The following is a 13,318-nucleotide window of genomic DNA, read 5'->3' as shown; positions in this document are numbered from 1 at the left end:
GGGATCCCGTCCCGCAGGAAGGAGCAGAGGGGGGATGTCCCACAGCCACCGTGGGGGTCCCGCCCCGCACCGAGGGGTTCCCCCGCGCCTCACCCGCAGCTCCAGCACGGGGGTGTCGATGGCGGCCGCCCCGTGCCGCTTGAAGCAGGACACCACGGTGCCCAGCAGCCGCTCCCGCAGCGCCGCCTGTGCCGGCGGGTGGTCGCGGGTGCCCTGCCCGGGACACGGAGAACAAGCCGTGAGCGGCGGGGCCGCGCGGGAACGCTCGGTACCCACCGGCACCGCCCGCAATCCCCGCCTTTACCTTGGGCGTTTTCAGCACCGGCACCACCCTCCCGCCGCCGCCGCCACCGCCCCGGGACAGAGCCGGCGGACAGGACCGGGGGATGCTCTCCCGGTTGCCAGCGAGGCGGTGCCGCGGCGGTGCCCGGCGGGCGAAAGCGGCGGCGGCGATGGGGCCGATCCGCAGCATGGCCGGGACCGGGACCGGCGCACCGGGAGCGCGGGGGGACACGTGACACCGGCAGCACGTGACACCGGCGGCACCGGGAGCGCGGGGGGACACGTGACACCGGGGGCGCACGTGACACCGGGCGGGAGGCCGCGCTTTACGGCGCCGCGCGACAGTTCCCGGTGCCGTCCCCCCTCAGGCCGCCATGGCGTCGGGCAGCGGGGTGGGTACCCCCGGGGTAGGAGCTGCCGCGCCTCCCGACGCTCCTCCCGGGCTCGCCGGGGCTTGGCGAGGGTCGTGGGGGCTGCGCTGACGGAGGGAGGGAGGGCGGGTGGCGAGGCGGGGCCGCGCCGCGCTGGGGGCCCGCGGGCAGGCCGCGGCGTGAGGGGCTCCCTCGGGGGTGAGGGGTGCGGTGGGAGAGAGCACATGCCTGCTCTTTATGTCTCTGTGTGTGGGCGGTGGGAGGTTTGGGGCCCTGTGAAAGGCCCTGATGTGTTAAGGGCTGGAGGGGCCCCGCCGCGATCGCGCCCATCGGGAAGGCGGGGGGTCGCCGTCCCGGGAGGTGTTTAAGGAAAGGGCGGACGTGGCACTCGGTGCTCCGGGCTGGGTGACGAGGTGGTGTTGGGTCACAGGGTGGACTCGGTGGTCTCAGAGGGGTTTTCCCAGCTCAGTGATTCTGTCCCAGCCTGAGGAGGTTGAGTCGCCCCAACCCCCCGGGGGTCCCATCCCACCCCAGGGACCTCCTGGGATGGGCAGTGGCTCGTGCGGGCGTCTCCCTCCTTCCCCTCCCTGTCTCCTTACTTCCTGTGGCTTCTCGGCCGTCCTGGCTGTTTCCCGGCTGGATTTCACACTGTCCTGCTGGAGAAGCAGCTCTACAACTCCCTGACAGGAGGGTGGAGCGGGGAGGGGGGCTGAGATCGGGCTCTGCTCCCGGGGAACAAGGGACAGGATGAGAGGAAACGGCTCAAGCTGTGCCAGGGGAGGGGCAGGTTGGACGTCAGGAGGAATTTCTCCCTGGAAAGGGTGTTCAGGCGTTGGAAGGGGCTGCCCAGGGAGGTGGTGGAGTCCCCACCCCTGGAGGTGTCCAAGGAAGAACTGGCCATGGCACTCAGTGCTCTGGGCTGGGTGACAAGGTGGGGATGGGGCACGGGGTGGACTCCATGGGCTGGGAGGGCTTTTCCAGCCTCAATGATTCTGTGAGTCTGTGAATGCTGAGATGGGGTGGGTGAGGGGGATGCTGTGGGTGTGGTCTGGCTGGACAGCCAAGGTGGTTTCAACACCTCCAGTGACACCCCAGAGCTGCCAGCAGTGTAGCAGCTGTGTTTTTCTGCCTTTTCTACTTTTTTTGGCCCATCTTTCCTTCCTTGAAGCCACTTGCTGAGAAGTGAGAAGGGAGGCCCTGGCACAGGTTGCCCAGAGAAGCTGTGGCTGCCCCATCCCTGGAAGTGTCCAAGGCCAGGTTGGACGGGGCTTGGAGCAACTTGGGCTAGTGGGAGGTGTCCCTGCCCATGGCAGGGGATTTGAACTGGATGATCTTCAAGGTCCCTCCCAACCCAAACCATTCTGGGATTCACTCTGTGATTCCATGCAGTGAGCAGTGATGAAGGTGAACAGCAGGATTTCTCCCCAGGAGGAAGATGGGGCCTCTGGTTTATTCTCAGCTGCCAGCTGAGAATTCCTGTTGGATTGAGTCAGGCTTGAGACTCCTCTATCATTTAATAGGCTTTGGTGCTGATACTGAGCAGATCATTGATGCCTGTCTCAAGAGGGAACAGGAAGCTGTGGGGCACTTCTGGTTATTAATTGTTGTTAGTGATTTGGTAAATACTCTCTGAGATAATGATTTTGGGGCTTGCAGCCCCCCTGCCTCCACCAGAGCAATTCAGAAACGTCCCTTCAGGTATTGTCCAAGCAAGATCTTGTCGAGCAGTTGGGCTTAATTTCTTTCCCCATGCCTGGATGAGGCAGATTGGTAAAAGAACTGCAAAAGGCTCTTTTACTTTTATTACAACAGGAGAGAGAGAGAAGCAGCAAATAAACCTCCCCCTCTGCAGGGGGATTTGTGATAATGCCTGGCATGCAGGAGAGTCTGGAAAATACCCCCAAACGTTAATTTACACTCTGTGATATTTTCTTTTCTTTTGCTCAGGGTGGTTAATAAAACCTGTTACGACATCCTTAAAGTGCTTAAGAAAGCTCTGGGAATAAATGAGAATTTTTCTACGCCTCCCCAAGGCATTTTCATCCCTATCAGTGGTTGTTCGTTCCATTTGAAGGATTGCCAGAGGAGAGAACCTTAAATGGCTGTGCTGCTGCTGTAGCTCCAAATGGGATTTGTGTCCTTTGGATTGTGATTGGATTCTTGATTTGGCTGAACGGAGAAGGCGGGGGGAGCGTGGGGGTCCTTCTCTCCCGGAGGTGTTTTTAAATACATCTGTCCTTTTTTTAATGTGAAACTGAGAGGCTCTCCCTGCCGTGCTGAGGGAAATGCAGCTCTGCCCAAATGGGAGTTATCTGCTCAGGGAAGTCGAGAAGAGGCTGAGTTAAACCATGACTGATCCCAGGTACAGGGGCCTGAGGTGCAGATGGGGCAGACACTGGGAAGAGCCCGAGCTGGTTTGGTTAGAGTGGGTATGGGTGGAACAGAGATTCTTGTGCAGTCACTTCTGCCCTCAGCGTTGGGGACTGGGTGAAAATCCACCCCAAAAAATAGTCTTTGTGTTCGTCAGTGCCTTCACTTGAATTCAGCCTCTCTTCACACATGTGCTGCATCCAGCTCTGAGTCCTCAGCACAGAAAAGAAATGGACCTGTTGGAGAAGTCCAGAGGAGGCCACGGAGATGCTCCAAGGGCTGGAGCCCCTGTGCTCTGGAGCCAGGCTGGGAGAGCTGGGGGAGTTCACCTGGAGAAGAGAAGGCTCCAGGGAGACCTCAGAGCCCCTTCTGGTGCCTAAAGGAGCTCCAGGGGAGCTGGAGAGGAACTGTGGACAAGGGTTGGAGGGACAGGACAAGGGGGAATGGCTTCCCACTGCCAGAGGGCAGGGCTAGATGGGATATTGGGAAGGAGTTCTTCCCTGTGAGGGTGGGAAGGCCCTGGCACAGGTTGCCCAGAGAAGCTGTGGCTGCCCCATCTAAGGCCAGGTTGGATGGGACTTGGAGCAACCTGGGCTAGTGGAAGGTGTCCCTGCCCATGGCAGGGAGTGGAATGAGATGATCTTTAAGGTCCTTTCCAACCCAAACTGTTCCATGATTCCATGAACTTACCCTGTCAGTGCCAGAGAGAGCTCTGTGGAGGTGCTGAAGGCCCAGTGCCTCGGAGGTGTTTCTGTAGGAAGCTGCAGGAGCTTTCTGTGCATTTTGTTCAGGTGCTTCCCTGGTACTTCCAAGCCCTGCCTTGACAGACAGGGTTCCAGAGCCTTTTCTGGTTTGCTTTGCTGTACTTGGAAATCCCACACTGATGCCTCTGATTTCACGGCAAAGTCGGCATTTTGGTGCCTGTAACAGCCTTCCCTGCTCCTGCATTTTAATCAAACTCTCTCTGGCTCAGACTGTGTTTCACAGCTTCCTCATCTGTTATTTGCAGCTTGGGTTCAATTGACTCTTGGAAGGAGTAGGTGTAATCTGTGCTGTGTCTGTCAGGGGGCACTTCCCAGGTCTTAGATCCAGCACTTTCAATCCCTGTTGGGTCTAGTTTTCAAGGCAAAAGCCTGGATGATCGTCTCAGGAGCTATTGAGATAAAGTCATTTCTTCTCTCAGTGCTCTGAAATCCTTCTGTAAGTACCCAGAGCCACGCTGAGAGTGATTCTCTTAAGCCACATCCATAATTCCTAGATAGGAAAACAAAGGACATGGGGATATAACGTAATGCCCCCAGTTTACTGCCGTGGCCTCACAGGCTGAGTGATTCCACCTCTTTCCCCCCTCAGAGGTGATCAGACTGTATGATAAATGTTAATGCACTTTGTTTGCCTCCCAGACCAAGAACCTGGACTTCCGCAGGAAGTGGGACAAGGATGAATATGAGAAACTGGCGGAGAAGCGGCTCACGGAGGAGAGAGAAAAGAAAGATGGTGTGTAGTGTGCTGGCCCCAGGCAGGCTGTGCTGTGCTGGCACTGAGTCTCCCAAATCCCTGGAGTTTGGGAGGGAGAGAGCAGCTAGAAGTCAAGTCCCAGAAGGGAAAAATTGGCTTGCTCCAGTCCTTTTTCCTGTGTTTGCCACTGAGTGCATTTTTTTGACGACAGGAATTAGTGAGAACCTTTTGGGGGGAGGGAGGGGAACAGTCAGCCCCTGAAACAAGGAGCTCTCAGAATATGACCCAAGTCAGAGCTGGAGATACCTCAGAGATGTACCTGGTTCTAGTTGGAAGCAACTATATCCTTTACTGATTTAAAAACAAAGGTGCATTTTCTGCGTGGATCAGGTGGTCCCAGGTTCCCAGCAGGCCCCTCTTCCCCAAGGGGAACATCAAATCCACCGTGTCAGGCTTGACCTTTTGTTTATGTTTTAGGCAAACCAGCTCAGCCCGTCAAAAGGGAACTTCTGCGGCACCGAGACTACAAAGTGGACCTGGAATCCAAGCTGGGGAAAACCATTGTCATCACCAAAACTACCCCTCAGTCAGAGATGGGGGGGTAGGTCATGGTCTTGTTGGAGTCTCAGAGTTGTGCTGGGGTGCTGTGTCACAGTAGGGACCCCTCACAGGGCACCAGGAGCTGGTTTCCTCCTGTGTTTGGAGCCTGGGGCAGTGGGACTGCACTGGTTTACACCCAAATTGTGTCTCCTGGGGTAACGTATGGAAGAGACCCAGCAGGCTGAGCCCCTTTGGACATTATTCCTTGATATCAGTGTTGTCCAGCTGTAGGAACAACAAGGAAGCAAATCTTTGCCACCTGCTTGGGTTTCTTTAGCCAGACCTGCTTGCACTGAGACCAGGGCTGCTGCTGATTTGCGATTCTGGTTTTTATATCTGTGCACAGGGAATGGGAGAAACATCCAGATACCTGTCCTTAGGAATGGTGTTTGGCCACTGTTTGTGTGGATCATGTTCCACCAAAGGCTGAAAGGATTCTGAGCTTACCCTAAAAGACTGTGTTGAGTTTGTGTCACCTCAGGAGTGTTAGTGTCTCCCTGGCCAGCAGTGCCAGGGAGATGTGCAGCCCTGAACAGCATCCAGGGATGGAAGTGCAGCCCCTGGCTGGGCTTTTGCAGCAGCTGTTGAGATGGGCAGAAAGCAGATCAGGGAGTTGCTCTGTGAGGTGATGGGGATGGCAGGACTCACCTTGCAGCCAGGTGAGAGGCAGTGGGATGTAAAGGAACTGGGGGAGGACAGGTCACAGAATCCATCCCACCCAGGTGGGTGTGACTGGAAGGGGAAGATGCTGTGGCTGGTATTGCAGAGCAGCTCAGAATTTGGTTTCTATCGTGTCAGAGGGGTGTTGGTGTAAGGGCAGATCCCTCTGGGGCATCTCTGTCCATCTGGAGTGTACCCCTGCTCATTGCTCTTCACTGGGATCCTCTTGTCCTGGAAAAAAGTCCCATATCCCAATTGACATGCAGATTGTCTCAAATAGCTGTTCTGTGGGATGGGGTTTGTCTCATGCTTTGGGGTTAATCTTTTCTCTCTCTCCTGCCAGGTACTACTGTAATGTGTGTGACTGTGTGGTGAAAGATTCCATTAACTTCTTGGATCACATCAATGGCAAAAAACGTAAGGATCATTTCTCTGCCTCTGGTTGGTTGAGTTGGAGGGCTGTTCCCTTCCTGCATCACCCATGTCTGAGGGTTGAACACATCCATGGAGTAGAGTGCTTTGGAGATCAGGATGTGGGGACTGTTTGCTCCTGAGAGCTGTGGAGGTGCTGCCTTTATCTCCTGGCACCTTCCAGCATGCTGGACCATTCTCATGGACTAAGCCCAGCAGAAACAGTGATGGTGTACTTTGGTTAGGTGTATCTTCCCAGGGTCAGCAAATCCCTACGACTCCTGAAAATCTGGAGAGAGGCTTTTCACAGCACTGAAACTGTAATGAAATCTTTAGAGAAGTATAAGGTCTGTCACTGGCCCATTTTTGGGTTGGAAACTTCTCTTTATAGAAGTCAAGTGTGAAGCTCAAAACTGGCTGTCCCTGAGCTCCAGATCAGATCTTGTGTGGATGGAGGCAGAGGATGAGCAGAGGCAGGAGTGGGGCAGTTTGACTCTGGAGCTGTCTCCAGCAGTGTGGTGGTGGTGTCCTGTACCTCACTCTGGTTCTTGTCTCTGCTGCTGTAATGATGCAATTAAGTCAAGATAAAGGCAAGAGAGAAGAATTCCCAATTTATCAATCTCTTCCCTTAGTGTGTTTAACCTGAAAAAGAGGATTATACCCTCAAGCTGACTGTGATCATTGCTTTTCCTTGGCATGTTCAGAGAGTGGGGGAACGTGGAGAAATTAAAGGAGCAGCAGGGTACACTGACACACTTCCCATGTTGTTCCTTCCCTTAGAGGTGTTTTTGGCTCCTTGTGGAAGTCAGCAAATGACCCCTTTGCAAAAAGGCGGGGGGGGGTGTGCTCCAGACCTGCACAAGGGGCAGTTTGAGAACTGGGGGTTCAGAAGAGATCTGAGGGCTGGTTTTCTGTAGCTCAGAAAAGGAAACCCAATGTGTTAAAGCCCTGTGCTTTTATGTGGATGGAAGGAGGGTGTTGACATGCCTTGTTTGACGTGTTGGGAGATTGGCAAGAAATCCATATGAGAGAGCCTGGAATCCAAAATCCTGGCATGGCTGTGTGGATGGGATGAGATGCAGGGTTGAGCTGGGGCTGGAAAGTGGCTGATGCACAGTACCTCGGTATGAGTACATTGAGAGCTTTTGATCCAAGGCCATAAATCTGGCTTAAACCTGCTTGTTCTTGGCAGTCCTCTTATTATTCCTGGTGTATAGTTTGAACTTCCAAGTGCTTTTGCATCCCTGGGACAAACCCATGCATGGTTGCTGGAGTCATCAGGCTGTTTGGATCTACCCAGGAATGCAGGTTGGAGACATTGCTGGGGATGGCCCCTCCAACCTAGGCTTGCCTATGAGTGAGAAACTGGGAATCTGCTCTAAAGAGACACTAAATTTGCAGCCTGGCTTAATATTTCCTGTTCCTGCTTTAGTGAGCAATGTCCTGTGTAATTCAGGATCTCTGAGTGCCACTCATGTCTTGTGTAGCATCTCCCACTGCCAAGAGATGCCAGTCTGCCAGTTTTATTATGGCTCCTTTTTCAACACTCCAACCCTTTTTTATTCCACTGGTCCAAGTTTAAATTTCCTGAAGCATCAGAGCTTCATGACAGGGAGCATCCAAATAGGGAGCCTTAAAAGCATAGTTAGTGTTTGTCTTGTTACAAGTAATGTTTGGCTTGTTGTGGTCACTGCTGGTTTGGGTTATGGTGTCCCCCTGAAGCCCACACCCTCCGACCTAAGAAATCCTTGTGCACAGGGGTAGTCCAGGCCTGGAAGCTGCTTTGAGGGGAGGGATGAGAGGCAGGAAGATGCTGCTGTGCTGTTTCAGTTGGGGTCAGGGATGGGGACTGTGCAGAGCACTGAGGGCTGCAGGTGTTGCTGGGCACGGCTGATTCCACTCCTGTTCTCCAGACCAGAGAAATCTGGGCATGTCCATGCGGGTGGAACGTTCCACGCTGGACCAGGTGAAGAAACGCTTTGAGGTGAACAAGAAGAAGATGGAGGAGAAGCAGAAGGACTATGACTTCGAGGAGAGGATGAAGGAACTCCGTGAGGAGGTGAGTCTGGGGCAACAACTGAGGAACCAAAGCTCCCCAGAATCACGTTTTGGGACGAAATCAACCCTGCTTCCTAATCTTGTTCCACAGAAGCCTTGTTCTTGGTATCACTCTTGTCTGCTGCTATGAGTGGGTTTTGGTTTTTTATTATTTACTCTTTTAAAGGTTTTTGCTGCTGTCTCTGGAAACCCTTTTCCCCTCTTTCTGTGGGAGGATAACTTTTGGTAGCTCGGGTTTCCACTGAATGCGGCACGAGACCATTTTTTGTCTCCCATTAGTTGTGTTGGAATTTGTGTGCTCTGAAAGCAGACCTGCGTCTTTGTCCCTTTTCTTCCACAGTTCTTAGGATTGCTGGGATCCTCCTCCATATGGCACTTGCTTCTGTGTGGCCTCCTTGAGTGTCAAAGGGCTTTGTGAGCAGTGTGCTGTGGTGTGAGATGTGTGAGGAGGAGGTGAAAGACAGCAGATTCCTCTCAAACCAGGGCTTAGGTGCCAGTAAACATGAAAATCAAGTTGACTTGAAAACCCACCAAAGTTCCGACAGCTGAGGAGCTGCTATGGATGCTTCTCCCCCATCAGCAGCCGTGTAATAACCCAAGATTACAAATCACTGCCCGTTTGAGTCTCCCTTCTCAAGCCCTGAGCTTTGCTTCACCACAGGGGAGCTCTCTGGGGTGCTCACAGAGCAGCCCCATCCTCTGTTTGGGGGGGGGGGAGGTAGGAGGGAGGTGCCCCAGCAGCACAGGGAGTGCCGTGGGTTGGAAGGCTGCTGCCAAGTCCATGGATGGCAGCAAGGAAATGGGCAGCAGCTCCTGGTGCAGCTTTCTCCAGGGCACGGCGCAGCAGGCGGTGCTGGGGATGGCAGGAGCAGTTGGTAAGATGGGAGCTGAAGCCATGCTTGGTGTCACCTGGTACAAGCCTGGCTTTGTTCCAGGGCTCGTGATTCTCGCAGAGCAAAACACTTTGATTAGAGCAGCGCAAACTCTTTGATGCCAAACCCCCCCCCTCCAAAGCTGCTCAGAGCTTCAGCTTCTGTTCCAGTGAGCAGCTGTCACTCTGCCAGGCCGAGAGCCAACAGGCATCACAGTCACTGGCACGGGGCGTCGGATGAGGGAACAACCTCCTGCTTTCAAACCAGCTCCTTCTTCCCTCAACCTTCATTCCAGGCATAACTTGTGACGTTTGCTCAGAAGAGAGAGTTTCATAACACTTTTTTTTCTTTTTGGCTACATCTTGTGTGTGTGGGTCTGCTCTTGGGGTGGTCTGGATTCTCTGGGAAACGTTCTCCTCAGAGACCACAGGCCAGGATTTCTGCTGCCTGTTTATTTCCTCAGGCACAAACTTGGGTGCCGTAGGCAGGACATGGCTTTGGCTGTGCAGTGCCTGGTGTCTCAAGAGCTCCCTCAGCTCAGGAGGTGCAAATTGTGTTGCTGTTGTGTCCCTTGCTGCAGGAGGAGAAGGCCAAAGCCTACAAGAAGGAGAAGCAGAGAGAGAAGAAGAGGCGGGCGGAGGAGGATTTGACCTTTGAGGAGGATGATGAAATGGCAGCTGTGATGGGCTTCTCTGGTTTCGGCTCAACCAAAAAGAATCACTGAGCAGCTCTGGACTCTCCTCTTTCTCTAAGCAGTTTGTTTTTACCCAGGGAACTCTGGATAACTCTTCAAAGACTTGATGGAGGACTTGTATGTAAATCTCTCAGTAGAAGTTGGCTGGAGGAGTCGAAAAGTGATTCCATGCTCTACCTGTGCTGCAGAACAAGCTCCGCCTCTCATTAGCTTCCCATCTCCTTCTGTGTCCTAGATCTGGCTGCTCAGCTGCTCTGTGGCCGTGTGCGTGCCGGGAACTGCTCTGCTGGGTGCATTTTTGTGTCAATAAAGTGCAGCCATTCTGCACAGGTGGCCTGGTTCAGGATTAATCTAGTTGTCAGCCAGGCCCTAGTTGTCACCCAGGCTGTGTTTGAGGCGCAGGGAGGGATCCAGGTTGTTTTAGGATCGTAACGGGAGGAAATGTGCCACAGCAAGCGGTGTGAGCGGTACAACCTGCATCTTCATGGCTTGTGCTGAGCAGGGCTGGTGGCTGCATGGAGTCTGGGTTGCTGAAACTTTCCTGTGTGTTTTACCTGCAAGGGAGACTTCCCTGCTTTTTCTTTGTGTTTTATCCCATAATTTCGTTCTCTTTAAGGCGGGGGAGAAATTCCTCCCCAAGGCTGGTCTAGGATAGAGCCAATGAAAGAAAGGTGTGTTCGATTTGCCAGAAATAAATTGACTCTTTTAATGGGTCCTTTGGTGGGAGTTTGATGCCTTATTTATTTTGAGAGCTTCTGCTGCCCACTGAGAGGAGCTGCTGATGTCTCCTGTCAGCACAAAGCTGGGCTGGCCTTCTGGGGACCTCGATGGAGACAAAGGCGTGGTGTGTGCCCCCCTCTCCTGGCTCAGCTCCCAGCTGCCCTAGATGGGCAGTTGCCATCATTCTTGGGTTTTTTTAAGTAATTCTGGAGAAGGGTGTAAGAACTTGGGAGGGGGAAGGGACTTCAGGGCTGGGGACCTGCATTTCCATCATGCAATCCAAGACAGGCTGGGCTGCTTTCCAGATTTTATCAGCCTTAGTATATTAAGGGCCATTTTTTTCCTGTCTACTGGCTGTCAGTGTCTTTTCACCTCTGCCCTCCCCTAAATCCACTTCATTTCAGCTTTTATTTACCTCAGTCAAACCTTGTGTGACTCATTTCCGTCTGCAGTTAGGATTTATATTTTGCATGGCTGGGTTTTCGTGGCTCTGTCTCACTCTCCTCTCTCTTTTTATGTATATTGATGAAATCCTTGTGCTTGCCCTTCTCCGTGCTCGTATGAAATTTCCAGCCTGGGGAAGGCTGCAGTGTTTAGCCTGCTCTTTCTAATACATCTAGAACAAATCCTGTAATGTTGTGCTGCTGTTTTAATTCCTTAATCTTAGCCTGCTGACAGCTTCATTGCCTCAGGTCTTTCCGCTTCAATTCAGATTATAATCCCCGTTGAAGATGCTATTGAAATGATATATAGCCAGTCAGATACAGCTGTCCTTGGAGGTTTGACCCTTTTAACTTGGCAATCCTTTGACTTCGGCTCTCTGAGCACACGGGCTGGGAGGGCAACTTGCATTCCAGCCACGTTCCCAGCGCTGTGCAGGCTGCAGCACGTGGCTCCGGCTGAATGGGAGAGCGGAGACGCTCGCGCCTTTGTGCCCTCCGGGGTGCGAAAGGGACGCTGCCGTGGTTTCATACACATTAAAAGTTTAGGATGTTTCAGAGAAGATTTAGCAGCAGCCATTTTATCCCAGCCACCAGCTCTGCAGACACCCAGCCCCTCTCCGCAGCCGGGAACTCAGTTGGCACTGCTTGGGAAGGGCTGCCCCGCACCCTCCCTCTTTCCCAGCTTGTGACCTTGGAGCCAGTGGCTGCTGCCTTGGTTTCCCCATGGAGCATCCCGCTGTTCTTGTCCATCCTGGCACACGCAAGGGGCAAGGTATGAAATGGGCAGCCCCCAAGAAAACCTTCCTGGGGAGGTGGTCGGGCTTGTGCAGCCTCCTGCCACCGGGCCCTTCCCGTCCCTGCCTGCTGCTCCCTTCCCGTCCCTGCCTGCTGCTCCCTTCCCGTCCCTGCCTGCTGCTCCCTTCCCGTCCCTGCCTGCTGCTCCCGGTCCCTGCGAGACGGGGAGGAAATCCCTCCGCAGTGCAGCGCTTTCATTAACGACATTCCTCTTGGGTGCAAAACCTGTCCTCCCCAAACCCATCCCGAGGCCACCTGCGCCCTGGGGGCCGAAGCCCCGGCCCCAGCTCCCCGTGCTGGGGCTGCTCACGCCGGGGGAGTGCAGCTCTTTGTCTCGGCGGCTTGCTGGGAGCAGTGGTGTGTGCGGCAGCAGATACAAGCTCTTGCTGGATTCCCAGCAGCGGGAGCTGCCTCTAGCCAAGGATGAAAAGCTGGTTTCATGGGAGGAAATAATATTTAGAGAAGAGACAGATAACATTCCCTGCACCAGCCACGTTAACCCTTTACTCCCACTGCTGTTTGGGGGGGTGTTAACCCTTAGCTCATGGCTCCCAACACTACAACTGTTGGGTCTCTGTGACTCTTCATTACCATTCACCATCTCCATGATGAGTTTAAGGTGCTGCATGTGCCTGTGTAGGTCAGGACTTGGGGTTTTGATTGGAGAGAGGGAGGCCCCAGCTCTGCACCTCCCCTTTCTACTTCCTCTCCCACCCCAGCAAACAGGGCCAGGTGTTCTGCGCCTACTGGGTCCTCTATTTGCTCTTGCCAAAAGGGAATGCAGCTCTTCCACAGGTTAAAACTGGGATCTGGTGGAGTAAGGAGGGGCATTTTGCATGGTTCCCACATCCAGGCTGGGGTGTCCTGTCTGGTCTTGCTGTGAAAGTATTTTGAGGTGCCTGGAGCCAGCTTGGTGCTTGTTCCCAGCACCTGGGCAGAGGTATAAGGCTCTGCCTTGGGCATGGGGCAGTTCCTTATGACCTGTGGTCAGAGGACATGGGGGAAGGATGAGGGTGTCCTAGCCCGGTTGGGGACCACACTCAGCCTGAGCTGGCCTCCTGTGGCTGCATCCTGTTAAATATCGATGGCAGTGTTTGGAGGTGTGTCCACAGCAGACCCTAGAGAAAACAAATCTGTCTTGCCCTCTCCACTTCCTCTCTCCCTGACTTCTTCCCTGGCCTCACCCTGGAGAGGAGGCCTGAGGCCTCATGGAGTGGCTGAGCACCAGTATCCTGCTGTTTTTCCCCTTTCCTTCCTTCCTGGACACCCCTCAACCCTGCCCTCTCCTGCCAGCCCACCTTCCCTTCACTCTTTGCATGTCCTCCTTGGGACTGGGGGAGCAGCAGCAGCATTCCCACCATCCCAGTAAAATGACTGGGATCAGGGACCTGGAGTGATTCTGCAGAAGGGGTCCCAGCCCAGCCCTGTGTGTTGCTCTGCCTGGGCCAGCTGAATCATTCCCTGCTTCCATGACTTTATTAGCAAAAGACATGGCTTTTCAGCACTCTACATCAGTTTTACATCCCAAAAGGTTTAAGAGCTTGGCAGGAGCTCCAGTCCTCCCACTGCTCAGGCCACAAGCTA

At 54.0% G+C, this 13,318-nt stretch overlaps 2 protein-coding genes across 2 annotated transcripts in view; one reads left to right on the top strand and one right to left on the bottom strand.

Moving 5' to 3' along the window:
* Positions 1 to 472, bottom strand: part of LOC113947055 (histidine--tRNA ligase, cytoplasmic-like) — a 5,889-nt gene extending 5,417 nt beyond the window's left edge. Inside the window, exons 1-2 of the mRNA XM_027643270.1 lie at positions 305 to 472; positions 94 to 213 (exon numbers count right to left, since the gene is read on the bottom strand). Of these exons, the coding sequence (XP_027499071.1) occupies positions 94 to 213; positions 305 to 472 (288 nt within the window). The remainder of the gene's footprint in view (positions 1 to 93; positions 214 to 304) is intronic.
* Positions 473 to 562: 90 nt separating this feature from the next.
* ZMAT2 (zinc finger matrin-type 2) lies at positions 563 to 10,485 on the top strand. Its single transcript, XM_027643246.1, has 6 exons — positions 563 to 674; positions 4,427 to 4,520; positions 4,959 to 5,082; positions 6,085 to 6,158; positions 8,066 to 8,211; positions 9,663 to 10,485. Exons 1-6 carry the CDS (start codon positions 657 to 659, stop codon positions 9,804 to 9,806), a joined length of 600 nt encoding a protein of 199 aa, XP_027499047.1. The 5' UTR covers positions 563 to 656; the 3' UTR covers positions 9,807 to 10,485.
* Positions 10,486 to 13,318: the final 2,833 nt, after the last annotated feature.

This window comes from Corapipo altera, unplaced genomic scaffold (genome assembly GCF_003945725.1).
Source record: "Corapipo altera isolate COAL_440 unplaced genomic scaffold, ASM394572v1 75, whole genome shotgun sequence".
Classification (NCBI taxonomy): Eukaryota; Metazoa; Chordata; class Aves; order Passeriformes; family Pipridae; genus Corapipo; species Corapipo altera.
Note: the sequence above shows the minus strand (reverse complement) of the source record. Positions and strands in the feature narration are given on the sequence as shown.